The sequence below is a fragment of the Amblyomma mixtum genome, chromosome 3, assembly GCF_055824585.1.
Source record: "Amblyomma mixtum isolate Tamu chromosome 3, ASM5582458v1, whole genome shotgun sequence".
NCBI classification, from domain to species: domain Eukaryota; kingdom Metazoa; phylum Arthropoda; class Arachnida; order Ixodida; family Ixodidae; genus Amblyomma; species Amblyomma mixtum.
This window is the reverse complement of record NC_143014.1, coordinates 240,780,522-240,805,660: the sequence shown is the minus strand read 5'-3', so window position 1 is coordinate 240,805,660 and position 25,139 is coordinate 240,780,522. Positions and strand designations below refer to the sequence as shown.

Genomic DNA, 25,139 nt, shown 5'->3' with positions numbered 1-25,139 from the left:
CACACATTTTGCCAATATAAGTTTTCTCTGCAGTTTGGCCCATGCCATGCTTTCTCGCCAAAAATGCAGAACCTAAATTAATTGCAAAAGGCTCCGAAGTGGCAATTCAAGTTTTTCCTGAAATTTGCAGAGCGGCTACATTTTGTGTTATATACTGATGTTTCAACACATGTGCTCAAGAAAAGATTGAAAATTTGCTGGGAAACTGGTTACTAACCATATGCCTTACTAACCATAGAGGATGTCGAAGCATTGCTTGCCGACTGCAAAATCAGCAACACAAGTTGCTTGAGCGGCATGCAAGCCTTCACCTGTTTTCTCACAGTGAAGTCCTCATAGGTCACTTAGCTTTCAGACAATACCCAATTCCTTCCGATTTCTAGAGCCGAAGAAAGTTTATAAAATTCAGGTCTAACCTGATTTCTACCCAAAAACAGCCTTCCATAAGCATTTTGCCACTGCAATCAGCCGAACGTAAGTGCTGTGTGGAAAATATAGCTGCTACCCAAAACTGCATGTTAAAATGTTTGTGATCTAACCTTTGTCACCTTCACTTCAACTCGTTTTGAACCCCTGTTATGTAAAGTGACTACTCATTAATGGGTGAGAAAAACAGTACCCATGGAAGGTCTGGGCCCAGAAGAATGGCTGTCGAAATTGTGTTGAGTGTTACTCCCTGGCCTACACTGCTCCATAGGTGTGCATTCAGACAACAGCTGCAATACTGAAAGGTTTCCACAATTAATAGCATATTCAGTGGCATGACAGACCTAAGAAGAATACAGCTGCACTAAGAATGCAGATATAATAAATGGGGGTAAAAGGTATTGCAAAACCTGAAGAAATGAAACAAGTGGCACACCGAACGTTTCCTTGAAGTATAAAGGTTTTGGGCAAGCGTGGGCCCAGGCTCGATTTAGCTTTCTAGCTTTCCTCTATATTCTGTTCTCCTTTCTAGCTTTTTTCGCTGTGTTATTATTGGCATTTGAGGTTTTGTTTTCACTGGCTTTTTAGGCTGCTGTTTACATGTTATGCTTATGATGTGGTTTCTCTGTCTGCAAGGCTCTGTTAGCTTTTTGTGACGCGGCTTTCCTCAGGGCTACTATTAACAATGTATTTTACTCATTTGCTTTTTCACCAGGGGCAAGCTCCTGATGGATTTCAAAGGTCCCATCTTAGCTGTCTTGGTTTTTCATCTATTGCTTTGCACATCATCCTTGCCATGTTGATTTTCACTGTGCACACGTTTCCCTTCCATATCGTTTAAATCTGTTTCAGTCATAGGGGTGCACCACGTGCAGTGGTTCGGCATACTTGCAGGCAGCATGAATCTTTAGGGGCCGTTGTTGCAGCTCCATAGCCGCTGTGGCTGCGCGGGATGGCTTAAAGGAGTACAGATACCTGATTTTGGTGGCATGTTTCCTTCGCTACAATGATGCACAAGACACTACTACGCATGACTCACCACGTGGTAATCACCTACGACCGCTAAATAAGTTATGATCGCATCTTTCTGTCATGCTGTTTCGGTTTCAGTTTCAACAGCCACACGATGGCTGTGACGTCAGAGTGGTTTTATGTCGTGTGAGGCATGGAAAAATGTCGATATAATCGCTGCTTCACCCCTTCAATTCGCTACAGTGCTGAAGCCAGCCTTCATCAAGAGCTGGAATGACAACGAATGTGGAAACGGCAACTACAGTTATTTCATGCCTCACACGACCTATAACCACACTTTGACGGTAACAGTCCTCATCGGGCTGTTGAAACCAAAACCGATGCAGTACGAGAAAGAAATTCGGTTATAAATTATTTAGCGGTCGTAGGAGAATACCAGGTGGCAATCCACGTATAATGATGCCTTACGCATCATTACAAACAAGATAACATGCACCAAAAAGTTAGGTGTCTACACTCCTTTAAACACATACATTCTGTGCATGCGAACGATGGTGAGAGCCACAGCCTTGCAAATTGCAGAGAAGCATGCTGCCCTTGCTAGAAGTAAAAAAAAAGAAAAAGAAAACACAGCTGATACTTTTTTTTTTTTCCCTCCGAGGTCCTGTGAAAAATGTAACAGTGGGTATTACTGCACTTGCCTCTCTCTCCCGAGTCCTCGGCCGCCTCCTATCTCCACTTTGGGTCAATTTCTCTTCAAATTTCTCTTCAAAAAAATTGGCCCAAATGTTGCAGGACTTGTATATTCCTCAGCCTCTTCCATACTCCCCATCATGGCGACCCTAACCATTCCCTGGATGAGCCCATAGACTCAGCACAGTTCAATAGGCTCTCACTCAAAACATCCTCGTTGGGAGTCCACCCGACTCAGAGGAGGCCCTCCTCTACCACATCAATCGAAACTGGTACGAGGGCACTCTTCTTTGAGAGTGGAAACCCTCAACAGTAGTGATTTCCATACCTGGCAAACCCTCACGCTATAAAACTTATGCCCCATCATGCGCATGGGGAAGACAATGGAGAGGATGTTCTTGCGACCAATTTCAGGACCACCCTGAACCCACTGCCTTTTTCCCACACACCCAAACTGACTTCCACCCTCATGCCTCCACCCCAGTCTTATCCTACTCCTGCACAAATTCCTCAGCTCCCCCTCTCCACCCAAGTGCATGCCCTCCTCACAGTGGGCGTACGTAAGGCCTTCGACAGCATCTCCTATGACCACATACTTGGTACTGCACATACTACAATTTGTGAACAAAATACCTCTTGCAGATTACCATTCTGCACTTTTTTTGGAAAAGATGCAAGAATAATGACAACTCTAAGCACAAGAGCACCTCTCTCTGAAATGCCGGGCTTTTCACAAATGATGCAGATCACTGTAAACAAAAAAAAAGTTTTTTACATTTTATTTCATGGTTCTCATTTACAGCAATGACCAAAGGGTTTACTCGGCATCAATACCCGTACAATGCTCGAGTGTAGCCCCTAGTGAACTTTCAAGTCGTTAAAAGTGGTTTTCATTTACAGCACTGAACAAAGGAGTCTACTCGGCATCAGTACTCGTGCTTGAGTGTTGCCAGGGTGAGATGTGAACTCAGAGGTCATCAAAACGGATGTGCAGGTTCTTCTTCTCCATCATCTTCTGGGCCTTTGCCATGACCTGAGAAGAATAAATCCAAGAAAAAGCCTCAGCACAGTTGTGTTAAATCAATGCAAAAATGCGTTCGGTAACTAGCACGTGATAAAAGTGGCCAAAGGATCTGCATTCACACTCGACTATTCAAATGCCTAGCAGGATGATGAAATCTCTCCTTCAAGAATGAAAAGATGTCTCATGCAATCACAAACCACATTACAGCAGCCTGAAACTTTTGTTAACAACCATTAACGACTACCTTTATCTAGTGCTGTGTGGGAAATGAGGTCCTTTTTCACACAAGCAATTGGCGTTTTAAAAGCAACGGGCCGGGATTCAAAACGAACGGTACAACAAGGCCTGTAGGCCACAATTACACTGTCAGATATGCAGTAATGTGAACAAGCGGCATTTGTTGTAGCAGCACCTGATTGTACCTACAATAAAGGCTGGCAGCATCAAGCAGCTGGTTCAATGCGAGGCTGCTGGCCAGTGTTCTGGCTTCTGTACAACTCTGCGCTGTGTCAGCATTTCCATGGCAGAAAAATTGCCTTTCTCCGGAACTACTCGCTCTACAGAAAGGTAGAAAATGTTTTCTGGACCAGCGGGTGCTGGAAATGCTGCCTGTCTAGCCGACACTTTGATGAGAGTGAAAATGGTATGCATTAACTGGTAAGCACACTGTGAGCCACGACAGATTAGGTCGGTATATATAATATTTACAACGGCAGCAGAGACGGGGATTCATAGCGGCTCATTTGAACTGCAACTGTGTTTTAAACAGACCAATATGCTCACTCTAATGGCTTTATAACCCTTAACGAGACATGGGAAATGCATTTCCCACCAACCTTATGCCACTACAGAGACAGCAGGAAGCTCGCTTCCCACCAATGAAGTGTACATCTCTCAAGAAGCATTCCAAACTAGAAATAAAATGCTGCAGGGCTAAATGGGCATTTCATATGCCAAGACATCTGCATATTAATACCAGCATTTCGGCGGCACTGCAGAAAGTCTTTATCTTGCTCTTGCACAGCCTGAAAATGTGCTTGACAATTTTGAAACTGCTTGTTTGATAAAGAAGAGAAAGCTGGGCAAGTTGGTTATGATCCATTATACAACAGCACAGAAGACAAAGCACAAAACGAAGAAAGAGCAGCACTTGTGTAGTCTTTTCTTCGTTTTGTGCATTGTCTCCTGCGCTGTTGTAAATTGTTTGATAAGCTTATTAAGGACTTTCTAGACCATATCATACCAAAAAATAGATTTCAGAAATTTTTGCTGCCCCTGCAAGATGACTTTAGTGTTGATTGGTACTTTAATCAGCATTATAGGAAGTGTGAATCGCTGGCTTTCTTCCCCCAGTGTTTCTTCAGTTTAGCAACTCTGGCAAACTAGGCTTCAATGTTCTCCAACATGTCTTGTTAAAGGTTAACCTTCACCCACACGCCTGCTGGGACATGGAAGTCGTACCCCCCCCCCCCCCCCCCCCAAAAAAAAAAAAATTAGAACATTCTTTTTCAATAATAATAATAAATTTCTCATTTCTCATGGAAGATCATTCAAAAATTACATCTAAATGAGCTAGCAGGCTCATTTTCCACTGCAAAAAGAAGTTTTCCATGAGAAGGTTAAAAGGATAATTGACATTGACAATGGACGTGTGTTAGGCAAGGTTGTATACACTATCCAACAAATTTGTATAAAATGCGAAATTTCCTTCCCGCTGCACGCTTGCCATGCTCGAGAGCAAAACCCCAACCATGTACGAGGGGGTACCCAAAAGAAACCGGACTAATTTTTTGGTGGGCAGCGCTTTCGTAGTACCGTGTTTTGCCGCTAGGAGCGCAGAGAGTGAACATTCCAGAGTCAGTCTGCCGAGTGGCACCGCTGAAGGTCAGACGTACTAGTGTCGTTTGCGTTTACAGTGATAACTGTTTTCTGTAAGTGTCGTTTTTTCAATGGCCGGTTTTTGTGAACAGCATGCAGCGGTGAAATTCTGCTTTCTGCTCGGAAAAAATGGAACAAACTTTTGAAATGTTAAAAACAGCGTACAAGGATGATGCTATGGGGAAAAGTCAGGTGTTTGAGTGGTTTTCCCGTTTCAAAAATGGTGAAATGTCAATTGATGATCAACCTCGTTCTGGTCGTCCTTCCACGGCCCGAACACAAGAAAATGTTTAAAAAATTCGTACAATCATCAACGAAGATCGAAGACGGACGATTGAAGAAATTGTGGAGCTGTCGGGAGTGACTTGGAGTTCAGTGCAGCGAATTTTGACAGAAGATTTGGGAATGAAAAAGGTGGCTGCCAAATTCGTGCCACGACTGCTGACTCCTGAACAAAAACAAGGTCGTGTGGAAGCATGTTGTGCTTTGAAAGAAGAGTCCCGAAATGATCCAAACTTTTTTTTCAAAAATTATCGCAGGTGATGAAACTTGGTGCTTTGCTTACAATCCTGAATCAAAGCAACAATCAAGCCACTGGAAAACTCCCAGTTCGCCTCGCCCCAAGAAAGCTCGTCAGGTGAAATCAAACCTCAAAACAATGCTGGTTTGTTTTTTTGACGTGAGAGGAGTCGTCCATTCAGAGTTTGTTCCGCAGGGTCAGACAGTTAGCCAGGCTTTCCACTTGGATGTTTTGAAAAGATTGGGCAACAGTGTGCGGCGGAAGCGGCCTGATTTGTGGCAGTCGGGCGACTGGTTTCTCCACCATGGCAATGCCCCTTCTCACACAGCCTTCTCTGTACGACAATATTTGACCAAAAGTGGTATGACCCCTGTTCCTCACCCCCCATACTCACCCGACCTTGCCCCGTGTGATTTTTTTTTGTTCCCCAGAATTAAAAAACACATGAAAGGAAAGCGTTTTGCTGATGTTGCAGAGGTAAAGAAAAAAACGACGGAGGCGCTGTCAAGCATCGCAAAAGATGAATTTAAAAAATGTTTTGAAAAGTGGAATGAAAGATTAGACAAGTGTATTAGTGCAAGTGGAGAGTACTTTGAGGGAGATTGAAGCCCTGTACTTAAAATGTGAATAAATCGGTTTAACCCTTTCACTGTCACGGACGTACCGGTACGTTTTCGCGCTTCCCCCCCACAGTGTCACTGACGTACCGGTACGTTCTCTATCGTGCGTTCAAAATTTCGCGCTTGAGCGCAAAGCTGACGCTCTTGGACTAGCTGTGCCATCTGTTGAATCTTTCTACAAGTTCGTATTTTCGCCCCTTACTGTTTTGGTACATGTATTGAAGAGTACGGAGCGACTGCCATCCCACCCCTCCCTCTTTGCTGAGTGGCGCGGTCGCTCCGCGTTCGCCGGATCATGACGCGTGCGTGTGGTTATGGGTCCAAGGGTTGTTCTGCCATCTGCCGCTGTTTTGCAGGTTTTTATTTTTCTTCTGTCGGCGTGTGAGCTACGGCGCTTCAAGTTCAAGGGCGCGCGCTGTTGCCACTCCCAGAGTCAAAGAGACTGACACATGACTCGGTCGCTGCTTTCGCTCTCTCGTCGCACCCTCGCTTGCGGCTGGCAGCAGCAAAAGCAAAGCCCCTCAACTTTGTTTTAGCCTTTTTCCATCTCCCTCTCTCATCTTTATTACACAGCGTCCCATTTCTCTCCGTTTTGCGGGCCACTGAAAGCACACCCCCGGTGCGCGCGGTTACTTTCGGATATGGCTGACCGCGCGGGACCTTCCTCTGCGCATTGGAGCGGTGGCTCTTCAGATTCTAAATACGAGCCGAGCTCGGATTCGGACTCTGACAGCGTCTCATCCGAGGAAGAGGCGAGTTCCGCATTGTCAGATTCTGACGTTGAAACGGCGGGACCATCATCCCGGAAGTGTGCGACACTGGGGGTGCGACACGGGCAGAAACACCCGACAGCGAAAGGGTTAAAAAAAATAATTCCGGTTTCTTTTGGGTACCCCCTCGTAGCTATTAAGGTGCTTGCCCATCGTGCTAGAAGTGCAACGCTCAGCGGCAGCACACGAAAGCCACAACAATGATGAACTAACACACTAAAACGCTACCGAAACTCCCGTGCCTTTGACAGCCACAAAAAGCTGGAGCTGGCGATACTGATGCCAATATCATAGAGAAAGAAATTTATAAAAAGCGGACATTCAGTGAAATCTGGCCCCAGGAACTGCATAAGGGATTAGTTGGTACCCCCTCTCTAAGTGGCGCCACCAGTGTTTTGCGAGAACACAAGTTTTTTTATGGTCCCCAACAGTGTACAACTCCATTCGAGTGATATTTGTTGATAGTGAAGTAAAATATGTAAAATGCACAGTTGGCCGTGGAATGGGACTTACAGCTTTTGGGGTGCAGAGAATAACGTTGGGGAACGGAGGAATGCTTGTAAATCATTGGGAGCTATCTTGCACAAATGTTCCGCATACGAGGTTCGTAAAAGCATGTTTTCCTAGTTTGTAATTTCGCCGCTTTCACATGTTTAGCCTGTTTGCACAGTTTTTGTGTAGGTTTATCAGAATGACACCTGCTTGTAATTTACATTGTTCACCTGACGGTGCACGGTGGTAGCGACAACCACTGCTGTGAGCCGTGTTGCTGTAACAATGGACGCACAAGAAGCGTGGAATGAGCTTAGCAATGTGCCAAATAGCGACGGCTACTGTATTGATTTTGGGTTTATAAACATCAAAATAAGTGTTCATTTCACAAAGCACCTAGTGTCTTCTGGATTGGCACTGTTTGATGAAGGCCGTGGTGCAGCTGTGTTGGTGGCCAGTCAAGAGCACCCGGAATGCAATTTTTCATCAGGACCGAAAGTAAATAGAAAGCAATAGGAGACCATACTGAACACAAATATAGCGACATGAGGGCACGGCAGGCCGCAGCGCATACTAACATTCAAAATGCACATGTCTGAAACCGAAACCGGAAATCGCTCACGCAGTCGCTTGGTGCGTTACAGTTATTGGGCCGCTGGGCCCTATGGGAGTGTCTGCTCTTTATGAATCCCTTTCTCTATGCCGATGTGGATAGCAGGAGCTCGCGGCGCAGGAAAAAATTGACGATGACCAGCGGCCTCGGGCACCATCTGTGGACGGCACCAGGAAGCTCCTGTGCGCATGTGTGGCCTCCGTGATCAAGCGTGATCGGGAACTGATCGCAGAGGCCACGACGTGTGCATTTCGAAGGCTATTCCTGTGTGGGTTGAGAAAAGTTTGGGTCCGGGTGCGGCCCTTACACGGATCTTTTTTGTAATATTTCCTTCAGGAAAAGAGGGCGTGGCCCTTACATGTTTATACGGTAATACCTTGCATATTATTCTGGTCACCTTGGCTTCAATGTGCCAGCTTCTCCAGTGGGCCACGCTACCAGCCAAGCCAGCACGATGGCAGCCAACACAGATACCAGAATGCACACTAGCAAGCAAGGTGCCCGAGCTCCTTCACATCTGGCTCTGTGCTGCACTAGTGTGGCCTCACCTTTTCGACACCTCGTTTCTTTTGCCTAGTCTTCTGGCTGCGGCGTGTATCCCGGTCCAGGTTGATCTTGTCCCAGTACGACTTTTCCTCATCTCCTGCAAGTGAATTGGGTGTCATTACACACCTACCTTCACAAAACCTATTGAGTGCAGAAAAAATACCTTACTTGCCAAGCAATATTTCCTTCCGCTACAAAACTCGCATGCCAACAGTTTGGCAAGCTGTAAATAGGCTCAGCTGTTTGTAGTAGCAAATTATGTTTCCAAAAAGCAGTTTGCATATATAAATCGGGTTTAACCTGATTTTATAAAACTTAATACATCCGGGCGCAGGAATCAGAAAAAAGTGGCTTGTATCTGAAAACTAACAGCCCTACTTGTACAGCACAAGACGTCCACACAGTATTTCCTTCTTAAGAGTTGTTAGACCACCACAATATATGATGCAAATAATTGCTTTAAATATCACCTCGGTTTCAGCTGTAGGAGTGTTCACTAAGCACATACATTCTCCAAGGCAGACAATGAAGTTGCATGTGTTACATTGAGAAAATGACGGACTCCTGTTCCTCAATCACAGCCTGCCACCACAGCCGGCAACGTGTTGCCACATAAGTTATGCGCTTCTACACTCACCTAACCACAGACCATGCTATGTGCCAATTAGAGCGAAACCTTGTTAATTTGCCCCCGTTCATTCGGAAGTTCGAATAATTCGGACTTCCGACGTGGTCCCGGCCAACAGCCATGTAAGTCTATCGCATCAGCTGCTCATTAATATGGGTGCAGCTACACTCACACCAGTTACTTTGGACAGGCTCCCGACAAGAGGCCGTGTCACGGTATGAATGGCACAGCGAGCGATTGTCAAAATATCTTGCATCATGTCAAATCTCAGGTCAGAGAGAGAGTAGCAGGCATGACCAAGTTCAGAGAATCTAGATGGCAAAAAATTGAGCGGCCACAAAGTTCGGCTTTATTTTTCTTGATTTCATTCCAGACCGCGATGATGGAGGCCCAGCTGTGCATCAGCCAGCCAGCCGAGTAGCTTTGAGCAGTTTTGGACAGCAATTGGCATGCTGCTGATTTTTTTCATTTTCTCACCAGAAGGCATCTCGCCTTTCTGGCTTAACACGTTTCTCTCTTTACCGTACCCGTGGTTGTTCCCGTACATCAAAACTGCACGATCATCATGTGCTGTTTGCAGTTTGTGTGGTGGAGCCTCTTTACATACGACAACACCATCTGCGAGGAAGCTAAATTGCTGCCACGCCACATCATGGTGAATGCCGTGGAGACCCTACCATTTTGGGGCAGTTCTACATGCAGTTCTACATATCTCTTCTATCTGTGTCCCTGTCTTTGCGCTATTTTAAAGAATTGTGGACCACCAACTAGCCCACATGTCTACACTTGTAAGTTCAACATGAATATTCCCGACAGTGTGCACACAGTAAAGATGTAAATCATTTGACGAAACTGCAAAACATGGTCGTTGCTGCACAGTTCTCCTCTTAAAAGGAGACAACCACCACCAGAGTTTTCGCCAAATAAATTTACTATGATTTGAATAGTTTCTAGCAGTTGTTGTGGGCCATTCGTTAATTCGAACCTTTGGATAATTTGGACATTTTCCCAGGTCCCTTGAAGTAGAGCACTGCACGGGCCTCAATCTGAGGCCCGAGCCCGGCCCGGGCCCGAGACCTGGAGCCCGAGCCCGGCCCAGGCCCGCGGCTTCAAGCCCGGGCCCGGCCCAGGCCCGCTGAATTATCGCTCTAGCGAGCCTGGCCCGGCCCGTGAATCCCGCAGTGAAGCCCAGCCCGGGCCCGGCCCGGCCCGTTTCACAGTAACGCTTGAGGCATACTGCTCACTCTGAGCAAGTAGACCGCTACTAGACCGATAATAAACTGGCCGACAATGGTTCGGAAACCGCAGTTTGGCTTGCAGAAAGTTGGCTCTTTTTAACCCAGAAGGAATTGATTAAGAGTAGTGTTCGCAGGCCCTCTTTTGGACAGTGATCTCGTGTAGGTGCGCAAAGATGAACTCGGAAGTTCCGAGAGCCAAATAAAAAGGGCTGCATACGCGCATAATAGACTACTTTGCATTCCCCCATGATTTTAATCACTTATATTTTGCCGCCCGCGAAGTATAAACATTAAAGCTGCCTAGCAAGCAGTAGTATGACATTTTTTTAGTGAACGCGATCTCACAGGTTGGACTCATAGCCGAACTGGTCGCCTTTCAGCAGAACCGAAAACCTATGAAAGGCTTGAGTATTTCACGATGTGTGTTTTGAAGGCTGTAAGCGTCCTAAACTAATATGTCCTTCCCGAATGCATTTCTAATAGCGTATAGGTATGTTTTGGGATGACGAACGATCAAAGGCCAATTAAGAGCGGCTGAATTTTACTCTTACTGGTGGAGCAGAAGATAACGCCCAAACCATACGTGATAACTTACAGGGCAAAACACTTGTCATGTCAACCAGGCTGAAGAAGCGAGGAGGGATAGATGTGGTTATGAGATGAGATTTACAAACTCTCGAGACCTTTTTTGGCTATTTCATTAACAAAACGTTCCGGTCAGCTGATCAAAAAGAAAACTAAATGCGCTTTAGCTTACGAATTTTCTCACATGAGAAAAATATAGCTATGAAATAAAAGCTATGTTTTTGGGGCTTAAGGGCCCAAGGGGAGTCAAGCTGTGAGAGACACCGAAGCAGAGGGCTCCGGATCATTTCGACCACCTGGGTTTCTTCAACGAGCATTGATACTACAAAGTACATGGCTGTCATGCTTGGCGCCTAAATAGAAATGCGGCCGCCGAGGCTAGGAGAAAACCCTGGTACCCTGGCTCAGTAATCAAGCGCCTTGACCACTAAGCCACCACAGCGTGGAAATAAGGAAATAAATAAGTCAATGAATAAAGCTTGGTTTTTTTCTCACCGCGTACTATAACCCATAGCTCATCCGTATCACTGCTCCAATGCCACAGTTGTGTACTTCACTCTGCAATAGTGGCTGAATAGTCGGACACCAGCCGTTTCTATACGGACCCAAGCCTGGCTAGGGTCTGCAGCGTCCGCAGCTTTAAGCCCGAGCCCGGCCCGGGCCCGCAACTTCAGGCCCGGGCCCGGCCCAGGCCCGGCAAAACAGATCATGTCCCGGCCCGGCCCGGGCTTTCGGGCCAGCCCGAGCCCGTGCAGTGCACTACCTTGAAGTCCAAATCAACAAGGCTTTAACGTATAGTGAAATTTACTCCTGCAAGAGCAAAAGATGTGCCCACAGACCGTGAGCAAGTGAAATGCCACGCACAAATTTCTCAAACACTAGCTCAGATTTAAGATGTCCTGAACGTCCTAAATGCTTCTAGCTTAATATCACTAACAGTAGTGACTGACCTTAATTAGTCTGCTGCTAAGACAAAAATAGAAGGAGGGGGGGGGGGGGGCAACACCATGTCTGCAACCTGCTTAATTTAGTTTTTGAATATTCCAAGTTAGCAATATAAGGTAGTCAAATACGATTCAACATTTGACTTTTCCCAGTACTGCTCAGCACTGTTTGACTTGAGCTGGTATCTCACAATTTGCATACCCTTAAATAAAGGTGAACCGAAGTGTATACTTGCAATTAAATTGTTGCGAACAACCTTTTTCCTCCACAAAAACAAATTTTCTACCACTCCACAAGTTGTTAAAGGGATACTGAACAAAAAATCTGAAAATACTGAGAAAGCACCACATTTGCATTCTTATGATGCAATTACCCTAGTATATGTATACGGTAATCATTTCCGTTGGTTTTTGGCAGATGGCTGTTTTGCTGACTTTTTGCGAGCGGCCGCTGGGCCGTACTAGGCACGCTCTGGGCTACGAGCTGACGGAAATGGAGTCATGCCTGCCCTAGCAGTGCCGCAGACAAGCTGGCTGGCAGTGCACAGAGCGACAAGCATTGATGAATACAAAGTAGAAGAGAAAGTAACAGCATGAGCAGCACAGATTACGACTCCAACTCTGAGGAGCGACCACCTAACCAAGTGTGCACGATAAAGGTGCACACTCATTGGCAATCCATCGCAGTTTCCCTACAGGATGCTAAGAGAGCCAGGACCAGAAATGTGGTGTTTATGCTGGCCTTGCATGAATGCATGGTGACTCTGAAAGATAAAACAGTGCTTTCAGTGCGCTATCATACGTGGAAGCCATACGTGTGGGTGGGGCGAAACTTTGCAAGCTCATTCCTGCCCTGGACAAGAAAGCGCTCACTCCTCTGGTGGACACGAGACGACGCTACCAGTAAACTATCTCCGAAATCTTACTTATTTGGTCCGCTGTTGCTGCAAGGAGATTTCTGATTAATTCTGACTGAATCAGGCAAGCAGTCACCCAAAGTATATAACCATAAGATGAAGGCAGAGAATATTTAAGCGCGGACCCGAGGAAGCCAAATAAAACAAACTGCAATGAAGCAAAAGCACATCAAATGTGTCCTTTCGTGCGCTCTGTTGATGCTACATCCCATATTGTCGAAGCTTTCACAGGCTAGGTGTGGCAGTTTGAGAAATGTTTATTATAACTATAGTAATTGCTTTCCGCTCATTTCTATTTAAAAAGAGTGTTGCTTTGATCATTATTTGAGCCATGGCTATCACTAGGACCAGAAGCATTTTTTCTAGTGGTAGTATTTCCAAACCATCAGAAGAACTCTTACACTAGATGGCAACAGTATATTTACGCCAATATGTAAGGAAAACCATAATACAAAAAAAATCATGCTTAAGAAGCACAGAAAACAGGACAAAAGCGCTGTGTCATCTCCCGTCTCCCTTTTGTCCCATTTTCTGCGCTGCTTTAAGCATTAACTCATACCAATTCGCCTAGTTTTCCGTTCCTGTGATACCAAAAAATGCATTTTACTGCTGTAAAAGACATAAAACACATAGCAGTTAGCAGCTTGGTGCTTTGTGGCATACACAAAGAAGGTTAGCTCCTTTACATCACATGACATGTCAATACTCTGAGTGAAGCAACTACAGCTTATTTTTCCATTACTCAGACTGACATTAAACTGTAATGTCCAACATAAACTGTAAATTGCCCACTGTCATGTTGGAGAGACACACGGGCTATAAAGGACGCCGTAATGGAGGGCTCCGATCTTGACCACCTGAGGTTCGGTTGAGAGCGAACCCTTGCGCGACCTTGGGATTAGCTGCCGAATGCCAAAGCCACTAAGCCACTGTGGTGGGTGTACAATGTCAAACGTGTCACAATTTTACTAACAGGCCAGCATTCTGACATCCCCAGCTTGAAGAACCTAGCGTGGAGATTTCTCAAGTCTCGCTGCGAAGCCTCCTTCAGTTTCACTCGCATAGCAGTGCCTCTAACCAATTTATACACTTAAAAAGAAGGAGCAAAAATGACATGGCACTGCACCTGAAAGCAGGGAAAGGGAGCCACAAAAGGACTCCTTCTGGTTCTCGATGAACTGGCGGGCACCTTCAGCATCAGCACAGCGTACATAGGCGACACTGTCTCCCTCCATGACGTCCACATATGCCACGTTGGCCAGCTGCCGGATGTTGCTCTGCACGTTCCCACATAACATACAATGCAATTTATTACACACAGCCCAACTCTTTCAGCACGCAATGTCACCATATAAGAGTACAGACGCTTGCCAAAGCTGTAGCACAAAAGAAAAAAAAAGGCAACAAGGCAAGCAATGATTTCCAACAACAGCAGTAAATCTTGCATTAAAAAAAGTTGCTAATTTTTTTCAAGTTCTCAGTCTAAAAAGCAAATAAATCATTTAGAAACAAACAAATTAAAAGCAAAAAAAAAAGAGCACTAGTTCCCAAATACACTTGCACTCTCAACAAAGAATTATTTCATGGATTTTGCTACTCAAAAAGCAAACAGGTGCCCCAGCAGATACATTTACAGGGCTCATTGCTCTCATGAACTCAAAACAAATGATGATGTCATTATCAAGAACTGCTGAGGAAAAAAGAGAAAAGTGGGTCCCAACAAGTACACATTGTTAAAAAAATCTCAACTGTCTCTGCTTATCATCAAGGAACACAGAGCGATCTTTTACTAATACACACAAAAGGAAGCATTCTACAGTCAAGGCTTTCAGCAAATCACGCAACAGTTTGCCACCAGCAGTGATTATCTAGTGATGGCACCTGGGTAGGTCAGCATCACTGCATGTTAGAAAGGGCTTCAAAAAGAAAGGAAAATAAAAGTGCCCATTACAGTGGAATCTCGACGATACAGATCTCATGGGTTAGTAAAAGATAAGCGTACCAATAAATATTCACAATATTTATTTGGAGATACTGCACAATGTTTTGGCCCAAGCAGGAGGGACTTTGTACAACACAGTATATAAAAACAAAATTGTGCAATATGACAATACAAAAAATTTTTACAAAATTATAGACCATTAAGAGACAACACTTCTCGCAGACGATAAGAATGTAATTTCATCGAAAAATAATTCCCCTTGCCAAGGCAAAACATTACAGGGGAAACTAAAGATATAAAATATGACACAGCAATTCTTTATGAAATCATTAGATCTAAAATGCTTGGTGGCCAAGAATCCTATTCCAAGATTGTGGGTAAAAAGAAACTATAGTTAAATGTGTTTGTGCAAGCAAAAATCGGGGCTAATGGATAGCCATGATTATCTGAGCACTGTCCTCGTTTCTGGCAAGGTCAAGTTATTTTTCCGGAAAGACTGTCGTGAAGGAATCTAAGACAACTCGCTTTTTTGCCGGCTTCTACCATCTGTATATTACTGAGCTTTGTTAAAATGGAAGAGGAATCTAGGCATTTGTACTTTCCAAAAATTTGTACTTCCCATGACAAATTTTTGTTTGCAATTTACAAAAGGCCTGAACATCTTAACTCAAACACTTATGTCAGGCTATTTTTGTTGCGTCCTTCCACGTACCGTCATGTCCATAATTTACTCCCATATGCCGCACGGAAAAATTTGTTTAAGTATTCATTCTTTCCACGCACCATAAGCAAGTGTAACAACCTACCCCCAGCGGTTTTTTTCTACAGACAACTTTGAGTATGCTTGACCAGTGTATTACAATCCTGATACTAGCGTGACATTTCACTGCGACACTTTTCTAATCTTCTTGTGCAAGTGCAGTTCCATATTTGATGCTCTTACTGTTCATCATTTATTATTTTTTTGTGTGTGGAAATCTGATCAGAGAAATTTTTGTCTTGTTGAATGTATTCTTCTTCTGCACTTGATAAATTGCTGTCATTTTTAGTAACGGCTTTTCAGTAACCAAGCGCACGTTTCAACTATGCCTCCCTAAGCATTAGTAACACATATTTTTATCTGTATCTTCCCACCTGCTTGGTCTTCTTAGACTGCAGTATGTTCCAAACAAATACACAAACAAGCATAATATACTTTTTATAATACAGGTCCCACAAGGCCCAGCCATAATCTAGTGATTTTTTTTTCCTCGCAGCTAAATATAGCTATAGTGACCTTCGCCCCAAGACTCACGAGCTGCAAGCACTGATGTGAGTAGCCGAGGCTACTTTAGAGCAGCTTTTGGAGCAGTCAAAAGTGCCTTTTGTCTCGTCTACTGCTTCATCTATTGCTTCTGTATTTTCCGCACCTTTTTTTTTCCCATGTCCTTCGCTGTACTAGTTAGCTTGAACCGGCTGAGTTTTTTTTTTTTAACTTTTTATTTTCGTGCAGCCTCAAACCCCCCCCCCCCCCCCCCTCCATTATATTTGTTGTGCCTTATATATGTGTAAATGTGGTGTTTGCACTTAATAACTACGAGGGGGGACTGTTATGGAGTGAATATGTGAAAGCACTTACTTTTTTTTTCTAGTAGCACGCAGAAGCGTTCTCATTGTACCATGAAATGAACCAAATCCCCAGGCTGAAGCACAAGATATGTATTCACACTAATCTGTTTGAGACTGATGATATTTATTTACAGCTGCACACCACTGTTTTATGCTCACAATACATTACTCCGCAACCAGTGATGAGCCATCTGTGATGTGCAGGCTCAGCCCTGCCACTCGAGACTCTCGACAACCTATGCTTGAGTAAGGGCCAGAAGCCTCCTTTTATTGACACCTCTGAAGACTGCTTTCAATGTCTTCATCAGTGCCACATACCCAACTGTGTCTACCTGATCACAGTATCAATAAAAGGGTTTGGTTTGCCATGACCAATCATCAGATTCATCCACTGCTTGTTGGTAAACACTGCTTGGCAAGACTAAACAAGTAAGACAGCCTCTAGAGTCTTCTACCCTGACCTCCACTCAAAACTCCACTCAGTGCTTGAAAAAACATTTGCAATGACCCTACACAGTTGTTTTCAGGCTAATTCCATGTCACTGTAAATTCACATCAAAATTCCATAGATGATTTTTCTTGGAACCACTCTGGTCACTTTGCAATGACACTTTAAAATTTCATTCTAGCCGCAGTGAGTCAATTACAACAAAATGGTTCAGAGTATTATGTTCTTCCAAAATCTCTCCAAAAGCGCTCTGTTTGTCCAATTATTTTGAATGCAGTGAGAACATCCTATGGAATAACTAAAAATAAGAGGAACAGGCACCTTGAACTCTGATGTGTTGGAGACCGGCTTCTCGGTCAGCATCTTGACAATGACCCCGGGCTGGAACTGCAATACTGGGGCTGGTGCCTCCTTCTCACACAGTTCCTCATTCCCTTGGCCACTCTCAGTGCACTCTGAGCTAGGGAGAGCACTGTCAGTGTCATCCACTGTCACCGAGTGGGCTGGAGAGCCAAGTGTGTGGCTCGGGGAGGACAACGGTGTGCCCCCCGATGGCGGCAGCAGCAGCGAGCGCTTGATTTGTGCCATTGTGGCTTTCTGCAGAGCTAGGTACTTGTTTCTCAGCCGTTTCCACTCACACCTGCACGAAGGATGGCAACAGACGAGCTAGGACGACCACAGTGCAAACAGTCAACAGGCGACAGTGCAATGAAAATAGTGACTCTCCATAAAGATATAGAAGTTCACAGACCTTTGCATCGTTTACATACAGGAATCAAAACATGTGCCCTTTAAACTGTTGTGAAAACGTGTGAAATGCTCGCACTACCATTTCCTCTGTGCTTACCACGTGTGCATGCAACAATCCAGCAAACAACACAGTAACACGCAGGGAGCGCTTCTTGCAAAGCACTATAACAAGAAGCTGGCATAATTATTATTATTTTTTTTTACTGAATTGGGAGAACAACTTGGGCCACAAGCATCATTGGTGGCCACATTTCAAACAGCCACCTGCCAGCGCAGTGATTTCATTGATTTGATTCTAATGATGCCAAGGCAGTGTGACCAAAGTGTGTCATGGCTAACATGGCTAACCCTACAGATGCCAAGCACGAGGCCAGACGAAACCTTGTAGTACTGATTCGAAAATCAGGGGGTACCTGCTGGCACAGGTTGTATACCGTAATTACCCGACTAATGCGCACCTGACTCACGCTTGCGAAAATGGAAAAAGCAGAATTTCTACAGATGCCTGAAGTGACGCTCACATTTGCTTCTGCGTTACTCCTCATTGCTCTCGACGATTCTTTGCTGCCATCATGGCGAGCGCACCTCAAATCAACAGACACGTAACAACACAATTGCGAGGCCAGCAGCTGAGGCATATGGATATCAACAGCAATAACACAGCGCAGCTTCCGTGCCTTTCATAATCGCATGCATACTGGCTGACTAGCACATCAGGTGGCAAACCAATCTGCAAATGGTCCCATAGCTTTGGGTACCGGCAAGAAGCTATACATACTCTGGAGGCTAGTGGTAGGCATGTGCGAATATACAGTAATTTTGAATATTTGGTCAAATAGCAAAATATTTGATTCAATCCAAATGTTTGTATTCGGAATCTAGAAGTATTCATCTCAAGTGAATAACATTTCTGGAACTCTTGCTTCGTGTGGTTTCGGTTCACCGTACCAGCACCGCGAATCCAGTGTGGTGGTGCAAGCACCAACGGGAGGAGGCACATGAAGATGGGTGCCCCTTCCCTACACGTGACTCGGGGTGCTGGTTGTTGGGCGTGTGGTACGCCTAGCGGGTGTTCATCGAGCTGTCGCTTAAAAGCAACAGCTGCGCAACGACGCAATCGTAATTAAGACCAGCAGTCGGGGGTCTCATAGATAGGTCTTACAACTAACAAATACATTGACTCTGCATACAGGTTGATTCCCGCAATTTTTTGATTGAAATTTTTGCTGAAGTCGACACAACTTCAATGAGTTTGACAAAGCTTCAATGCACTCACCCTTTTTTCATTAATAGTCTTGTGTTACACGATTCTGAAAATGCTTATTGCGGCGTTCAAACTTTTTTTTATGTGCCAGAAGTATTCAAAATATTCGCTTCAAAATTATCTGAAGAAAATTACTACTTGCTTCGAATTTGCCTCAAACCAAAAAATCACTATTCACACATGCCTTGTTACTGGAAGTAAAGACACTAACCAGAAGTTTTCTCTTGCACTACCTACCGCTCCTCTGGGAAAGCGACGGCCATTGCAAGCAAGCTGGTTAAATAATGCAAAGTTCGAATTTTCACTAGAGGGACAAATTTGCATATCAATTTAGTTTCTTTTTTTACACATGCAGCTCCTTACATCCTCGTGGGATTGTGACTTGCCAATTAAGAAAGCAATTAAGATAACAGCGGTTTTGCCTCTTCTCGCTGAACTGGATGCTCAGTACGTTGAACTGCGGACAAAAGAAGCGACGGTTTCATAATTCCCTGCCAGCAAACTTGAAATATCATTCCCACCAGCGAGTTCATATTTGTGCTGGGAAATGCATTCGACTAGTAAGAACCTCATTGATACACTTTCTAAAAAATGCGAAGAGGGGGGGAATGTGACATCCAAAATCACCAACATTTTGAAGAATGAGAAAACAACAAAAACAAGGCATTTACTGACACTTTTACTTCCCACAATGTCTGGTCAGCGCTTGTTGGTGCAAGATCTGAAAAGCTTTTCTGGTGCTTGCAAGCTTCTATCCATGTTTTTGTTGTCCTTAGCGCAAAAAACCTTTGCATGCGTCCAGTCTGGTGACAGCAAGGGTGGACGTACAACTAGGACCTCTTCGATCGGCACTGTTTTCAGATGCTTCACCCCATTGCACTAATACACTGCAAAGCAGTTGCTCTGGTGGCCGACTACGACTGGGCTTCTGCTGATGTTGCAAGAACCAAGGTTTGGCCCACTCATATGTTTAAGCCCCAATGGGTGGTCTAAATGTATCACTCAACCAGAATTTGGCAAAACTGTGCATGTACCGAGAAACTATTATTTGGGAAAGTATTAATCAGAAAAAAAAAAAAAAACAGTGCAACTCTATGGGTCCTTTACTTTTACTACTCATGATTTTACACATATGAACTGGGAAATCATATTAACCGAAATGTATCAATGAGGTTCTATTGTACCAAGTAGGTCAGATTTAAGAATCATGTTCTGGCATGAGTGGGGACTCTGCAAGAGTGCCATCAATGGCCAGGGAATACCTGGAGCCCATTCTTACAAGAGAGCAGGAAGATTGGAGGCATCAGTCATGAACCAGAAGAGTAGAAATTTGGACTTATTATACTCCGTTTCATATATCAGGTGCAACGGCGCGGAAACGGTCCGTACGAAAAAGTAAAGGGAACTGTATAACTCTGCACTTGCTCTGTAGCCGAGTGGTCTAAGGCATGAGAAAGCAACAGCGTGTCGCCAGCAATAAGAGTGCTTTTAATCCAGCCCATGACAAAACGTGTCATGCAGTAAGCCTGCAGGCAAAGCATTTGCTATGTTTCGCTCACCACAAGGAACGCTCTACCTTTTGGTTGCGGATGCAGGCAGCGCAAACTAGAGCGCACCTGACGTATGAAACTGAGTATGGTGGAGCTCATCCTGTCCGCTTCTCTGTTGTTGTCCCTGTGCTTTTCCATCCCCATCTCCAGTCATGACGACATACCATGTCAATGCACGACACTGTAGAACCCGCAGAAAGGTCCCTCGTATGCTATGAAAGTACAGACCTGATGAGTGGCAAGTACTCACTTGGGCATCACTAGGAGGGAGTGTTGCACTTTGGTCTCTGAATGCTGTGTCTTCTTTTTGCGCTTGCGCATCTTCTTCTTTTTCTTGGACGGCACAGACGCTGAGTGTTCCACGCCTGAGTCCCCATCCTCAGCCTTGTCCCCTGCAGCATCAGAGCTCTCTGCATCTGAAGTGGCCTCCAACCTCTCCGCCTCTTCGGTCGCCCTGGCGTCCCTGGAGGAGGCCGCCCCGTGCGCTGCTCGCTCAGTGCTGCCCTCTCTCCTCCTCTTGGCTGGCGGGGGCTCTGCAAGCAGGCACGGAACGATGCTGGAGACACACTCCAGAGGCACCACTTTCAAGGACATCACTTTCAAGCAGGCATGGCAGGCAAGCAGGCACGGCAAAAGAAATCCACAGGCTGGCCAACTCCCACCTGGCATCAATCCAACAACGTGCTGCAGTCAAGAGCACTGACGGGAATCAAAGTATGAGAAGAAGAATGGAGAGAAATCTGGACAAAATTTCTCTTTGAAACAGCCAAACATTGATCACTCTTGCAAACTGAATGGAATATTTTTGAATACGTCCTGTACTGACTCGTGCAATTTGCACAGTTTATTTTTTTTAGAATAATGCTTCAAAAAGGTGGCGTGCAAATTACACGGAACTTCCATGAACATGTCCTAAAAAATTTGTTCGGAAAGGTCATAACACACAATAGATATATAAAACGATAGATAGGTAAAAAAATGAAGCATCATACCACAAGCAAAACTTTTTCTTCATTTTACAGAACACCTACACTTCACCTAGTATGAGTCATTGTTGAAAAATCAGACTCTGAGCCATTAATGACATTTGAGTCATTAATGACATTGTGGCTGCAGCTGCTATGCCTTCGCATGCCTCCGTTGCAGAAAATAGTGTTAGCTATTGCTAGCCTTCTTTGTTATTTAATGCATTCGCATTGGAAGGGTCTGTGCAAGTGGAAATAGCGACCGCCATCACGCGTAATGTCATCAAAACCTGCCCACCATGACAGGTGGCAGTTTAATTAGTGATTAGTCACGAGCGGTTGCTCAGGAAGAGCAACCTGGGTCTCACAATCACCACGGGTGGCTGTGTTTGAAACAGCCACCTGCTGTGGCAGCGGCACATCGCTCAATCACTACACCTGGGTTGAAATGAGGACACCCACCAATCAATGTAAAGTAGAAAATGACCAATTACATATATATGACCATTAGCTACAACAGAATCAGCAGCAACAGAAAATGATGACGCATTCAAACGATCCACCAAGGATCGCCTAAGAGTTTTCAGCACAGTGTCACAAGATGCGGACACCAGATAAATGTAGTCTGTGACGAGTTCCTCAGTAAGTGTAGACAGGCCTCATAAGCAAGGCCTCTCATTTTCTGCAGCGGAAAATTGTGAATTCCTCAAAGTGAAATCAAAGGATATGCAATATTCCGTAGGAAGCATTTTACGCAGCAGCGGTGACGCGCCACCATTTTTGGTCCAGATACTTTGTGTCTCGTGCTGCACAGTTCTGTGCCTGTTCGTCCTTTTTCACCTCCGCTATGGCTCTTTCACTGCCTTATCTTCTTTATCAACAGCTCCCGCCGCCTTCTATTCACGTTTATAGCAACACTTTCACACCAATGCATGCTGCCTGCTTTGCCTCCACGACCCAAGGCTGTCAAGAAGTTGTCTTTTCCTCGCAGCTCACGACTCTGGTGGGTGAAATCTCTGAAGTTATCCCAAAGAGCAGCGCGAATTTTTTTTCGCAATAATCATACCTCGTTTCTAAATATAACGCACGGCACTTTCTGAATAAAGTGATCTAAGGAAAAAAAAAAATGCATCATATTTGTGCTAATACGATTAGAGTAATTTTGGCAGGTGCCACTACAGTGATTCTTCTCATAAAAGCATGAGAGTGTGTTGCTGAGAGAGCCACAGCACCTGATATGCTAGCCTGCTTGAGTGGATGGGGGAGCAAAACGTGTCAAGGCATCGGCAGAACTTCATCCATTACCAGGTTCTACATTTCAAGAAAACTGAGATGACTAAAATAATAAAATTACCATCATTCTATTAATCCTACTTATGTGTACAAGCACAATATCATCAAAAAGGAAGAATGTCGCTCCTAACACACAATTCCACAGAAAATGTTAGAATCTGTGAAAAGCTACAGGCTTTACTCATAAGCCTTCTTCTCGTTCTCGATGGCCAAAGATATGCAGTTTCTAGATTCTGAGAGACGAAAATTTTGAAAGCGGTCGCCAGGAAAGGTGCAGTAAGGCATGCAGGATACAGCTCTGACCGTTCCGCTATCCTCCGCAAGTCCTGCTTCCATGCGCACCGCATCTCTTACTGTTTGATCGAAAATGAGGGGATCGATGGCGACTGTCTGCTTTCATCGCCGACATGTTCACAACTTGTCGTCGACTGCATTTTGGCACACCGCAATGACGCATCGCACAGTGATGCACTTCTGAAAATTCTCCAAAATTCTAAAAAAAAAAAAAAACTAGAGATAAAGTTAGGCTGCACTCTATCCAGTGCTTTGTGTTTGCGAACAACTGGTCAGCGTAACCTGTCACCATCCACTGAAACTGACCAGGAATAGCCTCATGTTTGCCACTCCAAGGGCCATTCTACCTGCCAAACACTAGAATTACGAAATAATCCTGGAAATAGAAATAATGCAAAAAAAAAAAAAGCCGAAGAAAAAGCTACACGGAAACATCAAGGAAGCGATATATGGTGCACACCTTTCTTGAGTACATATTTTGATCTAGCCTGTTTGATGCACTTGATTAATTACTGTATTTACTTGCATAATTTGTGCAATTTTTTTCTTCAAATTAAGACTTCAAAAAAGGGGGTGCGCAAATTACGCAAAAATTTTTTGAACATGTCCTAAAAACAGCTACAAAGGTCATAATGCACAATATACACTGCATATTGCCACCTATACACTCACCCATCTCGCACCCCTCGCTGGCCAAAAAAACAAGTTGACTCCAAATGTAAGATGCCCACCCCCTCCCACCCACTCCACATTATGGAGTTCCCCGCGGGATGGCATGACGGCGTGTGCACAGCTCAGAGCAATAAACGCGCAGTGATACAACCGTGAAGCCAGCAGTGGGAGGCAAAGGAGATAATGAGCGTTAAAACGGTGCCCTCGCATGCGGCCCAACTGACTAGCGGCATACCAAAAGCAAATGGTTCGCTAGTTTTGGATTGGGGCACGCGCGCAACTGCTCGTCTGGGAAAGCTACCACCAGCACAAGCAAGCCAGGTAAAGCCGCACAATTCATGCCCTCGCCACTGGTGCCTTTCAGAAGCGCACACAGCGATGCAGCCACACCAATCTTCCCAAGCCTGCCTTGCATGCACCCGCGCACATGCTGGTGGTCTGGTGCAGCAGAGAGCGCAAAATATTCGAGTAAAAGATTAAACGAAATAAATTTGGCTAAAAAGCTGGCGGTGCACAAATTATGCAAGTAAATACAGAATTCTGGCTCTATACACCTTTCCAATAAGGGCGCCCTGGGCGCTGCCGTATCGTTCACTGGACTGCAGTGGGCACCTCACACTAGCACAGTGGAAGCGGCGGCAGAACCGATTTCCGGCAGTCCAGAGAGGAGGCATTTCAACAACATCCTCACCCGATGGAAAGGTCTATATCACTCACTCCAATGACTGATCGGAAAATATTCCCCCAGAAAAAGAATGGCTGGTAATGTTTCCTTTTTGTTTACAATGCTCTCTTCTTTGCATCTATACATTCAAAGCAGAACTTTTATTATATACAAGACAGAATTTGATGCGCTCAACACTCATTCACACAAGCTGAAACTATACACACCCTTGCCAAGAGCTGAAGCAAAATGACACGCACGCAAAAGGTCAGTCTTGGTCGAAGGTTCAAAAGTAGAGGCTGAGTCTGCAGAAAAGTACCCATGCCTTGTTCTCTATTACACACTAAACGCCCAAGCTACTACTAACCTAGAACCTTGTCATGCCGCCGCTACTGCACTCTGTGCAGATAAGTAAACATACAGCCAACTCCCCCATCAAAGCTCATATGCACCCCTTCGTTCAGTGCTCCACAAAAGAAGTCCGCACAAGAAACACAAAAAAAAATGAAGCCTATTTTTACCATCATCGTCAGACTTTTCTTCCTTCACTTCCTTAGAGGGGACAGCCTTGTCATCCTTTTCAGCAGACGTTGCAGCCACTTCAGGCTTCTTGCTGTTCCCATCGTGGTAGCCAAAATGCTGTGCATGAAACACCACAAACAAGATGCACAAGTGAATACTGATGTACAAGGCTTTCATAAACCACAAAGCTGCTACAGTCGACGACCGAAAATTCGGACGCCTGATTTTTCGGACATGCTTGATTATTCGGACTTTTTCGCGGCACCGCGACATGGCCCATAGAGCCAATGTGTAAGAGCGC

General features: G+C 44.9%; 1 protein-coding gene across 1 annotated transcript in view; it reads right to left on the bottom strand.

The window, feature by feature from the left end:
* Positions 1-2,853: 2,853 nt before the first annotated feature.
* The window catches only part of LOC149354155 (la-related protein 7-like), a 33,553-nt gene continuing 11,267 nt past the window's right edge, over positions 2,854-25,139 (bottom strand). Inside the window, exons 5-10 of the mRNA XM_089583090.1 lie at positions 24,838-24,955; positions 20,679-20,961; positions 17,186-17,504; positions 13,993-14,143; positions 8,557-8,651; positions 2,854-3,124 (exon numbers count right to left, since the gene is read on the bottom strand). Of these exons, the coding sequence (XP_089439216.1) occupies positions 3,059-3,124; positions 8,557-8,651; positions 13,993-14,143; positions 17,186-17,504; positions 20,679-20,961; positions 24,838-24,955 (1,032 nt within the window). The 3' untranslated portion in view covers positions 2,854-3,058. The remainder of the gene's footprint in view (positions 3,125-8,556; positions 8,652-13,992; positions 14,144-17,185; positions 17,505-20,678; positions 20,962-24,837; positions 24,956-25,139) is intronic.